Source organism: Lissotriton helveticus, chromosome 1_1 (genome assembly GCF_964261635.1).
Source record: "Lissotriton helveticus chromosome 1_1, aLisHel1.1, whole genome shotgun sequence".
NCBI lineage: Eukaryota > Metazoa > Chordata > Amphibia > Caudata > Salamandridae > Lissotriton > Lissotriton helveticus.
Window position 1 is genome coordinate 1113617988 of NC_136057.1, and position 12362 is coordinate 1113630349.

The 12362-nt window shown below is 49.2% G+C and overlaps 1 protein-coding gene across 1 annotated transcript in view; it reads right to left on the minus strand.

Annotated features, from left to right (window-relative positions):
- YEATS4 (YEATS domain containing 4) overlaps positions 1-11822 on the minus strand; it is a 164679-nt gene extending 152857 nt beyond the window's left edge. Inside the window, exon 1 of the mRNA XM_078678831.1 lies at positions 11620-11822. Coding sequence (XP_078534957.1) covers positions 11620-11634 — 15 coding nt within the window. The 5' untranslated portion in view covers positions 11635-11822. The remainder of the gene's footprint in view (positions 1-11619) is intronic.
- Between the last annotated feature and the right edge of the window lie 540 nt (positions 11823-12362).

Here is a 12362-nt window from a genome sequence, read left to right on the forward strand (position 1 = left end):
CCCAGGTTACCCCGCAAACTGCCGATACCCTGCATTAATGATAGCACAGGAGGACAATCCGACAGATCTGATGTAACCCGGCGGACATGAGCTTCCATGCTCGATTGGAACACACCCCCAGCATGCACCATGCCTTACATGCTGAACCACGATCCAGACGACGAACATTGATCCGTCAAATGCCCTGACGGAGCCCCGCCGCACGAGCATGAGCAGCCACCCCCATGTACTATTTCATTATTCTCTAGTTCCATGAGAGTTGGTTCGGACGTATCGCACCGCCGATAGGTCCATGGTATTGGGACTGTTTCCCCTCCTGGTTCTTTGTTTTTCTGACCCGATTTACTCTAACCCTCCACGAACGAACACCGGACAGCCACGCCGCCCACAAGAATGCCACCCGCAGACACCATCACCACATCAGATCCGCTAAAAGGGTCTCCTTCAAAGACCGCCTAGACAACAACGCGAACAACAGCAAAGAGCTCTTCAACATCATGAAGGAACTCTCCAACCCCAGCTCCAACACCAACGACATCCCACCCTCGCAAGACCTGTGCGACTCGCTGGCCACCTTCTTCCACCGCAAGATCACAGACATCCATGACAGTTTCAACGCCACGACCGCCCCGACTACTACTGAGACCTCCGCCCCCATGACCACCATCCGCACCAACCGCCTGCTCTACTGGACCAACATCAACGACGATGACACCATCAAGATCATGAACACCACCATCAACACCTCCTTCGAGATAGCAACCTTCCCGGAGAGCTGGAAGCACGCCAAGATCAACACCTTACTCAAGAAAGCCAAGGTGGACCCCAAGGACCGGCCCATCTCCCTGCTCCCATTCCCAGCAAAGGTCATGGAGAAGACCGTCAACAAACAACTGAGCCGCTACCTCGAGGAGAACAACATCCTGGACCCTTCCCAGTCCGGGTTACGCAGGAACCACAGCACCGAGACTGCCCTCATCGCCGCCGCCGATGACATCAATTCCCTGCTGGACAACGGAGAAACTGCGGCCCTCATCCTCCTGGACCTGTCAGCCGCCTTCGACACGGTCTGTCACCACACACTACGAACACGCCTCCACAGCGCTGGGATCCAAGAGAAGGCCCTGGACTGGACCACCTCCTTCCTCTCCGGCAGAACACAGAGCGTCCGCCTTCCCCCCTTCCGCTCCGAAGCCACTGAGATCATCTGCGGCGTACCCCCGGGCTCACCCCTCATCCCAACCCTGTTTAACATCTACATGGCACCGCTCGCCCTCGTCGCCTGTCGGCACGACCTCAACGTCCTCTCCTATGCCGATGACACCCAGCTGATACTCTCCCTCACCAAGGACCCCCAAACCGCCAAAATCAACCTTCACGAAGGAATGAAGGCCGTTGCTGAATGGATGAGCAACAGCCGACTGAAGCTGAACTCGGACAAGACGGAGGTCCTCATCCTCGGATCCAACCCTTCGGCCTGGGACGACTCCTGGTGGCCGACCGCACTGGGAACCGCTCCAACACCCACCGACCACGCACGCAACCTAGGGGTCATCCTTGACTCCACCCTCTCCATGACTAAACAGGTCAATGCCGTCTCCTCCTCCTGCTTTAACACCCTTCACATGCTTCGTAGGATCTACAAGTGGATCCCCACTGAAACAAGAAGAAGTCACCCAAGCCCTTGTCAGCAGCAGGTTGGACTATGGAAACACCCTCTACGCAGGAGCCTCGGCCAAACTCTTGAGACGGCTCCAACGCATCCAGAACGCCTCTGCACGCCTGATCCTCAACATCCCTCGCCGCAGCCACATCACACCTCACCTGAGAGACCTGCACTAGCTCCCGGTCAACAAGAGGATAACCTTCAAGCTCCTCACCCACGCACACAAGGCACTCCACAACACCGGACCAAAGTACCTCAACAGACGACTCAGCTTCTACACCCCCACCCGCCAGCTCCGCCGACCTCACCCTCGCTACAGTCCCCCGCTTCTGAAGAGCGACCTCAGGCGGCAGATTGTTCTCCCCCCTTGCCGCCAAGATCTGGAACACCCTCCCCATCCACCTACGGCAGACCCAAGACCTGTTGACCTTCAGAAAACTCCTTAAGACCTGGCTTTTCGAGCAGTAGCAGCATTCCCCACCCCAGCGCCGTGAGACACTCACGGGTGAGTAGTACGCTTTACAAATGATATGATTGATTGAACCCTTCACCACGTAGGGAGCACATGCACCAGGGCATACAGCACACCTGGGCAGGGAACACAATCCTCCACGTATGACAACCACACGATCTGGACACCGTTAAACTCCATGGCCCCGCAGCCCCTCCTCCGTCACTCAGCTAGGCAGAGGCGACGATCACCAGTCACCCAAATGCAGGATACGGACGTTAGCTTCCTAACCTTAATTGTACGGGGTCTTCACACGCCAGGCAAGCGATACACCACGTATACATACATTAAGCGCCAGCGTTCACACATAGCGTTTCTACAGGAGACACACCTCACAGCGTTAGAAGTCAGCAAGCTGCGGGCCAGATGGCGTGGAACTATATGTGCCATGTCCTACTCTTCGTACGCGTGAGGCGTGCTGATATGGGTCCGCCCGGGTACCCCTTTTCAAGAGCACCGTACGGTGGTGGATAAAGATGGCAGATATGTACTACTGGAGGGGCTGTTAGATGGGCAGTCAGTTCTCTTGGGTAGCATATATGCCCCGAATATTGACCAGGACAAGTTCTGGGAGTCACTCACAGGGACTTTGGCCCAATTCACATCTCTTCCATGGATCCTTGGGGGAGACTATAACTGTGCGCTCAATATCGCACTAGACAGATTTCACCCACCGCCACCACACTCTCCCGCCCTAAGCAGACGGAGCGGTTTCATCACTGGGTTAACCATTGGGCCTTAGCTGATGCGTGGAGAGCCCATCACCCCCTAACAATAGATCCCTCGGGTAACTTAGCACGCTCCCAAATGAATATTTTAAAAGCCTTCCAGTTACATTATACCGCGGTTTACCGAGCCCCAAGATATCTTGGACAAGAGGCGATCAACCGCTTTTTAGATCCACTACCGATCCCGCACATCTCGAACACAGAGAAGACTACACTAGATGCCAAAATGACGTCGACGGATGTCACACATGCGATTCGGGCACTGGCAAGGAACAAGGCGCCGGGACTAGATGGGTTGCCTGTGGAATACTACAGCACTGTTTCCACAATACTGGTCCCACGTCTTGCAGAAATGCTAGCGACGGCACTTGAAAAAAGGGAGTTGCCGACCTCACTTCGCGAGTCGGTCATAGTAACGTTCCTCAAGCTGCACCAGGATTCATTGCAATTATCCTCCTACCGCCCCATCACACTTCTAGCTGCAGATTGCTAAATACTGGGGAAAATCCTGGCAGACAGATATGAAAAAATTTTACGATCCCTATATTATCCGGACCAATGTGGGTTTGTTCCCGGTAGGAATACATCCCAAAACATACAGCGTCTGTTCCATGTTCAGGATCATGCACCCTCATGCGGCTTCCCCGATTCTGGACTTGGAGAAGGCCTTTGATACTCTTACATGGCATTACCTTTTCGCTGTCCTACGACGGGCGGAAATCGGTCCAACTCTCCTAAAATACACACAGCTTCTATACACCAAACTCACATCGCGGGTTAGAATAGACAGATACATTTCCCCCCTTTTAAGGTGGAGAGAGAGGTACGAGACAGGGCTGCCCACTAGCGCCCCTGATCTTCGCCCTGGCAGTAGAACCGCTGGCTATACGACTCCGTTGGGAGGGGACCACATGGGGCATCCCCATAGGGGATACGTGCGTGTCCCTCTACGCAGACGACCTCCTTCTATATGTCTGAGATATCACCGCGGACCTTACACCCATTTGGACAACTCTGACGAAGTTTGCGGAGGAGTCCAGGCTCAGAGTAAACTGGGACAAATCCACAGTCTATCTGTTACGCCCGACTCTCGAACCGCGGGAGGTGAGGATAGGGACACAACATCTCTCCTGGAGTTTGAGCCCCCCCCCCCCCCGATATCTCGGTGTCCACTTGTACCACTCCCCCGGCGATGTTTATGAGGGCAACTATCGCACAGTGTTAGCCAGCATCAGATCGTCGGTGGGTTTCTGGAAGTGCCTCCCGTTAGCCCCGATAGGCCATGCAGCCATAGCCAAGATGATCATTGTTCCCCGGCTATTGTACTGCTTCACGAATTTGCCAGTCATGCCTCCCAAATCCTTTTTTCGGGACCTGGATTCGCTTCTCCGCTCACTTATCTGGGGAGCCAGCAGACATCGATTAGCTCTCACTAAACTGCAGCTGCCGACTACACAAGGAGGCCTCGGCGCCCCTGCCTTCGAATCATACTTCCTGGCGGCGCAACTACAATGGCTATCGTACTGGACGGCGGGTAGGCATACTGAAGTAACGCATACAGTACAGGGCCCAGTCCCTACCCCGGAGCTCTGTCGTCTACTGCTTCCGGGCACCAAACCACGACGAACGTATCCGCTGCAAGTGTCAGTGGCCCGTCAATGTATGCAATGAATTCACCGCATGTCGGCAGAGACCCCGCACTACTCCCCTCAACTGCCTCTGGTCGGCTGGCCCAAACGTGAGGCATACTTCACGTCCACCATGCTCCGGGTATGGACGGAACGCGAGCTCACTCAAGCGGAGGAGCTATTCACAGATGGGCAACTCTGTCCCTATGAGCGGCTCATGGAAGAAAACCATCTCCCACTGGGGCAGTTTTTAACTCACCGACAGTTTATAGAGAGTTTTTGGCCACACTCGGACCTTTCTGCGGGCGAACCGGCGACACACCCGGTCATCCACAACATACTATACATGGGTATAGGCCGACACTTGGTTACTTGGCTATATAGGGCCATCAGGGAACTGGTTAATAGACCACTGCATGCCCTTCGAGCCATCTGGGAAGATGAAACTGGGAGACAATTGCATGACGGGGAGTGGGGACGTGCGCTGGAATTCCCCAAGAAAGTGTCCAGAAATGCACGTTTAAAAAATATTCAGTTTTACATCCTATACAGAGCATATCAAACAACGGCGCATCTGCAGCGTTTTTCCCAGATACCCCCTTTCTCTACCCCAGATGTCACGCACCAGACGCGCATTTCCGTGTTTTGGAGCTGCCTCTCTCTTCGCCCATATTGGTCTATAGTGCTGGACACGCTCACGGAACTCACGGGTCTCCACACGTGGGAAACAGTAGCGCTAAGAATATTCCGAAAACCAAAAACTCATAAGGTTCAGGCTCGCTTTGCATCCTTAACTACGCTCCTGGCCAAACGAAATATAGCCATGACCTGGCGAACTACAGCAGGCCCCCCGATAGAGGCATGGGTGGGTGCGGTACAGAAGTGGGAGAAAGCAGAGGAGGAGACACTGAGGGAGAAGGAAGCGAAGGGTCTACGTAAACACCCATATTGTTGGAATGGGCCCTACTATCCCACCAGTTTGAGCAATTACGCATGCGCACTGACCCCAATGCCTCTCAGGACGGTCCCACAAGCCCGGTGGCGCGTCCCTCACAGCGAAGCATACGCGCCACTGCCCCCCTACCCCGACCGCCACAAGAAGTAAACGCCTCCCTGCTTCACGCTCCACTGTATAATACACCTAGCGACACTGTCCAGCAGACAGCCCTCCAACAGGGATAGGTCATGCCAACGGCCTGTATCTGACTTGCCCCAGACGCTCTACATGATGTCTACGCCCTGACTCCCCCCGCCCCCCTCCACACCCCCCCAGTTAATTATCCCTGGTTCTTACTGGCAGCACGTTACAGAGAGAACAAGTGAACTGCATCTACAAGCGTTTTCGGTGCACACACGATGAACACTCTTTGACGGAATAACATCACGGTTGCTGTAAATAGTGCATATTACCATGTAACGTGCTTGTTTCTGCAAAAACGTTAATAAAAAAATATTTCCCCCCCAAAAAAAAAAAAATCAACCTTCATCAGCCAGGCTAGCTTGACTCCAGTGGCATGGAGAGCATGGGACCCACGTCTGGGCATACACGTCCCACTCGGGGTGACAAATGCAAAACAAGCATTTGCAATGCAATAGGTCGCGAGTTTAAGCTATTGGCATTGTAAATGACAATGCGTTTTATTTAAGTTTTAAAAACCAAAACATAAATAAAAGTCATTGTTATTTACAATGTCAATAACTCAAACTAGCGTAAATTCGAGAGTAATTGCATTGCAAATGCTTGTTTACTATTGAAAGGTTATCTTGCCCCATTTTTGTTGAAATCTATTTTTTAACATTTAGCACATTTTAAGCATACAACCATAACAATGCCTATACACCGTGGGTAGTTATTTGCAAGTGTTACATTATACGAGTACCCATCCGTAAAGAAGGGGGGACAGATAGGTTGTGTGACAGAGGTTAAAAGTAGTCTCCTGACTGCGCCTGCACAAAAGGCGAAGCAGCGCCTAAGCATTTTACCTCTGGACGGCTTGCGGACATTTCGGACGCGGTGCATCGTAGGCAAAATTGTGGTATTAGGGTACAACAAAAAGGAGTACAACTTAAACAAGGAGGGGGGAGGGAGTCGCAAGAGACCTGCTGCTGTGCCTAGTATAACCAGGGAAGCCAGCTCTATCAGGGCCCAATGACAACAGGATTCTGAAAAAGGGGGCAATATAGCTCTGGAGGTCAGGGCTACACACCACCTCTACCAAGGGGGGGAATGAGATGTGTGTGTCAGTCCTGAATATCATCCCCGGGTTCCCCAGTGTTAGTGACCATTTCCTGAAATTTCGACACCATGGTGTCCCATTGAGACGCCAGGGAGAACTTTCGGAGACCGAGCAGATCTTCCCTGCGCAGCACTACTCCCTCCGCCCTAGCCCAGTTAAGTAAAGATCTGCGCCAGGCTAATGTGTGAGGTGAAAGAGGGGATTTCCATTGCTTGGTTATCAAGCGTTTTGCTGTTATTAGACCCAGATCTAGGAAACGGGTGGTAGCCCTGTGTTTGTTATTCCTGCTAAATAGGTGTAATATGTGTACCTTCCATCGAGGTGGGACAACGCGATGTGTGCAGGCGGCTAGTGTGCTTGTCACACTGCTCCAGTATTCAACCAGGACTGGACAATGCCACAACATATGGAGTATGTCGGCATCTAATTGCTGGCAACTAGGACAGGCAGCATTGGCACAGAGGCAGTATCTATTCATTTGAGCTGGGGTGAGATAAGCCCTGTGTAACACAAATAATTGGATTTGCTTAAACTGCTGGTTACATGGAATGTACGTCGAACTGTAGTCCACTCTATCTGTGGATGACCTCCCCAAGGACCCCTCCCAATGATGTCTCAGGTGGGTGTGATCGGCCTCCGTATGTTGACAAATGGAGGACGCCCAACATGTGAAGTGCCTCCTGGTCCCCATCACATGGAGGTATTGCAATGTGTGGTGTGTGGACGATTCCTGTACCCCACTTAGATGACAATGAGGCTAAAAGTGTTTGAAGCAAATAAAAACTTTCCCTGTGCAAATTCCCTTTCGCTAGGAGTTCCTGATATGGGATGAGTGGTCTGTCCTAAAAAAGATCTCCCAAGTCTTGAATACCCTCTGAGGCCCAGTGCTATAGATCGGCAGCGGTGGTAGGAGTGTCCCCTTGCGGAGTCCCTAGCAGTTGGATAGTGGGTGTATATGGGATTGTGGCTCTGGTAAGGAAGAGACTCCTACGAAAGCAATTATAGGCTAGGGTGAGTAGAAGTGTGTCTGGGGGTTTGGGTTTTGTGCATGGATGGAAAACATGTAGCAAGTTTAGGAACGCTATTGGGGGTTGTAATGAAGTGTCCCCTAAATATAAGGATGAAAGCCACGAGCAACCCATTGCAGCTGGGAGGCTAGATAATAATGCTCGAAGTTAGGCACCGCCAGTCCTCCTAGTTCGTCGGGCAAGTATAGTGTCCCCATGGACACCCTATGCCGCGACATCAAATCTGGTCCTTTGAGTCAAGCATATGGTAGTAAAAAATGCAGCATTTGCTAAACAGCCTGTTTTGTGCAAAAGCAAACATTTGATGATTGTCACATAACCATATTTTCATTTCACACGTTTGCAAACCACAGAGCATGCTCTCATACCTGATGCGAGATAAGTCGCCGATGCGGGGCCGGGGACCCAGTAGCCACTCCTGGGTAGTGTTGTCACCTTTCTCACATAAAAATAACAGTTATTTATTTGTACGTACTATGAGTGTCCAGGAAAGGCCAGGGGATGACCTGTGAGGTCACTACAGTGCTTGCTTTAACATAATTTAGGAATCATTAAGAGAACTGTAAAATACATTTAGTGTACTTTTGGCTTTTAATTTTAGGTTTCAAATTGACATTTAATCGTTCAAAAGCACAGATTTTGGCTACCTTTCCGTTTTTTTAAACTGTCTTTGCCTGAAAATACTGGTTGTTTCATGCCAGCATAGCGCTCCTGCTCCGGTTTTGTAGCACTCCAAGGGTGCATCCCACTACAAACCAAGGAACATGCACTATGGCTGGCGGCACGTCTTGGTGTACGGCACCTATGATGATGATAACTTTGCGGTCCCTCAAGCGATCACACAAACATCCACATTTTTTACAGGTCGCGGGAGCGACTACAGCGTATTTGATTTATAACCTCAAACTTGGTCCTCATGAACTGGAATCCCAGCTCCAGATGAATTTGTGCTGTGATCTTAGGAAAATATGGAAGGCGTCCATATGTTGTGCCTTTGGGGTGGTCGCATTGTCATGTAAATGGATATCCTTAATATTCGACTTGTGGTAGTTGACCTTTAGCAGTTGTGTCAGGTACAGTGCGATCCTAGTGCCTTGTCAAGTCAAGGATGCCGTATTTGTGCGGAGAGCAGTCTCCACCCCATGTTGGTTTTCGACCCACAACCCCCCAAGCGGCCACCTTTTCAGACTACATTTCTTCCCGTCTATCCCCTCACCAAGAGCCTTTAAACCCAACACGTTTTGCATTGCTAGTCCCCAGTAGTACTGTACAAACGGAATTCCCCGGACCCTGGTGGCTGAGCCCCATGGTGGAAAAGTCCAACAGTGGGGTCAAAGGATGTGGACTGGGAGGAGGACTTTTTTGGCAGTATCGAGCACCAGGCAGCGTCACTGGCACTTACCAACGCATTGGATATTCTGTATATTTACTATGTTCTCTCATTTAAGATTACAAACTAATAACACTAATTAAATAGCAGAAGTCGTTTTCTGGTTTTAACTATCATTCCCTGATTTTGACCAGCTGGTTAGCCTCTTTACAAACCGCTCCTAATTTTGGCACATTTGAACTTTATATTGCAGTTAAAATTCACCTCATTCTTGCCGTCCATAGACTTGTTCACTTTTAGTAAAAATACAAACCTCCCCCACCCCCTAAAATAAAACTCTCTAGATATAAAACATAACTGTCAAAACACCATGTACATTAACGCAAGATTGCGTTTCCCTCCCAGCATCTGTCACTCCTTACAATACTTCATCTTGCTTTTGGAGGGCCTCAATGCCCACCTGCGTGCTGTGCTTATAAACACTGTAATGGAAGCAATGAAGTCGAATGAGGTCATTATAAGTCAGAGTTTACACGGATGCTTGAACATGCCCTCCCATGGTCTGCTTCAGAGTACTGATCCTTTTATATATAAAATGCAACTCATGTTTGAGTGTTAACTCTTGGAGACTTTTTCTCAGAGCCAAAGGAACTACAGAAGTATAGCATTCCAAAAAGCTCTGCCCGGAAGCAGGTTCACTTATACCCGGGAAATGGAAATAACAACAGTTACCACCTAAGTATGACTGTGCATTTGCCCTATAATACACCGTATGATTCCTAATGAGCAGATTTTCTCGCAAAAATAGCTATATTTCTACAATGGAGCAACATGTTAAATCACTGCACACTGAATACAACGTTGCGTTTGATATTGAAAAGTTGACTGGGCGCTTTCGCCCTGTGAATAGCAATATGCAAGCAATCACCGAAGTGATACTTTTGCTTAGATACTATTAACAGCCTGCATTAATGGACTGGGTAAGGGCATTGACATAAGAGCAGACCAGAAGAGTTTTAAGTAGTTATTCCAAGAGGGTGAAAAAAATCCTGTCTTACAAGTTTTTGTTGACAGTGTGCACTGGTAAAAAAAAAAATCATCTGTTATTACAAGGAGGAGTAAGAGGTAAACTACCATTAGTACGTGTCCAATACTACGCATTACCTTTACCACACATCTTTTACTTTGCTGGTGTTATTTCTACGCAAGCTTTTACAACGCATGCTTCTAGTACGCAAATACCTTTACAGCGCATAACAGTATGCAAACTATAAAAATGCGTTGTAATGGTATTTGCGTAATAAAATCTTAGTTGTAAAAGCATACAAAGTATTGGTTTCCGTCGTATCGACATATATCCGGAGGAAGACCATTTTGAAGATACCCAACATCAATTGTGGCAGAGTACTGTAAGAGAGCCATTGTTGCACTCTGCTGAGAACTCATTCCGTCTTCACTTGATCCAAAGTAGAACTCTTACAAAGTACACACCGGCTGCACTGGGCCACTTCTCTCCAATAGGTAGGTACTCAAGGCCCCAAGCTTTCTCAACACTGAATAAGAACACCATCATAAAAAAACAAAAACATAGCCATAGCCAATAGGTCTCACCTACACGATCCATTGCCTTTTTCAAAGTTTTTAGCTTTGTTGCACACTAGTGTTACTGAAAGATTTTTTTTTTTTTTTAAACAGTGCTATGACACAGCCAGCATCTTATTTTTTGGGGGGTTTTGCATGCACATCGCTTGCGCTGTACTCGTGAAATCTATTGTCTTTAATATAAACTTAAAGGGAGCCTACATCCCGCCTCCTCTCTTTCCTAGCTTTTCATTCCTTTATGCCTGCATTTACCAATGCTTGTTCCTCATCTGCCTCTCTTAACAGTTTCCCGTTGCCGGAAAACTGTTATGGTCCCCTTTGGTGGAACTATTTTTAATAATGATTGAACCTTTTTGCTTTTTTATCTTGTAACATATTTATATAACAACTTATCACCAGAAAGATTAAATGATTTGCCAAGAATCACAGGAGGTTAGTCCACAGAGACTCCTGGCCCCTACACCACATCCGCTCCACTCCCGAGTTACTTGTCAGGGAGTTCTTTCATTGTCCCATGCGATGATTGATAAAAACAGCTTTGTATTCATCACATAGGCGAAAGCGATGTATTTCCAATGCTTGTTTCACATGCTTTTTTTTACTGCCTGCCGACATGCCAACAATTTGCGTGGCTCGGTCTTTGTAGGCATCATCCTTAAAGAACAAGTATCTCCAGACGCCAAATGTACAACCCAACCACATAGTTCACAACCCATCACATTCAGGCAGGGAGGGACCAAAGGGGCCGGTCAGTTAGTTACGCTTGACTGACCAACTGATGGGAGGCGGCGCGCATATGACGTGCAAGTGACGAACGTACATCCCGGGTGGCGCTACAAACCCTGCGGCGCGTCGGAGTAAAAACCAAAGCCCTCATTAACCAACTCACCGGCACAGGTCCCATTGGAAAAATGTAGCTGGGTCCACTGCTGACCTCTGGCCTGGACTCCGACGCCGTAGATAGTTTTACCTGGCCCTGCGCAGCATGCAAGCTCGTTCAAAGCAGAGTCCCGTAGAAAAAAGCCAGGATCTGCGATGAGCGTCGATAAAACCCGCCCACTGGTTTAAGATGGACCTGTGCAGCAGCTAGACAATACGACATGAGCACGTGAACTCTTGCAACCAATGAACAGCCGACAAACGTTTCCGCGACCAATCCCAGTTCATAGTTCAGTTTACGGGGCCCGTCAGTCCGCACAACTACTGCTGGAAGGAGTTCACGCTGGACACTCTACGTCCGTAGAAGCTCCCCGTATCTATTTATTTAAGATGCTCATGCAATCTAAAATGTTACACCTGTATTTCTCAGCTGCCCGTTCGTACGGCATTCAGCAGCGACAGGCTTATATATATATTAAGTATTAGTGATAACCAGCCTTCCGTGTTTTTTTTATGCTGGTGCATTTTAAAGATTTGGGGCCAAACATATTTTGGTGGCTCCTGCTCAGAACATTTTATAATTTATGATCCAATGTCACCTCTTTCATACCCTCTTTGGCCAGGTCACAGACAGTGCACAGACACAGTCCTCCAGATTCTACAAGCCCCTTGCGCCTCTTTTACGCCGCCGTTGTGCCACTTTTGTGATGCAGCGGCAGTGCAAAATATGCGCCATGCTGCAGGGTATTTACA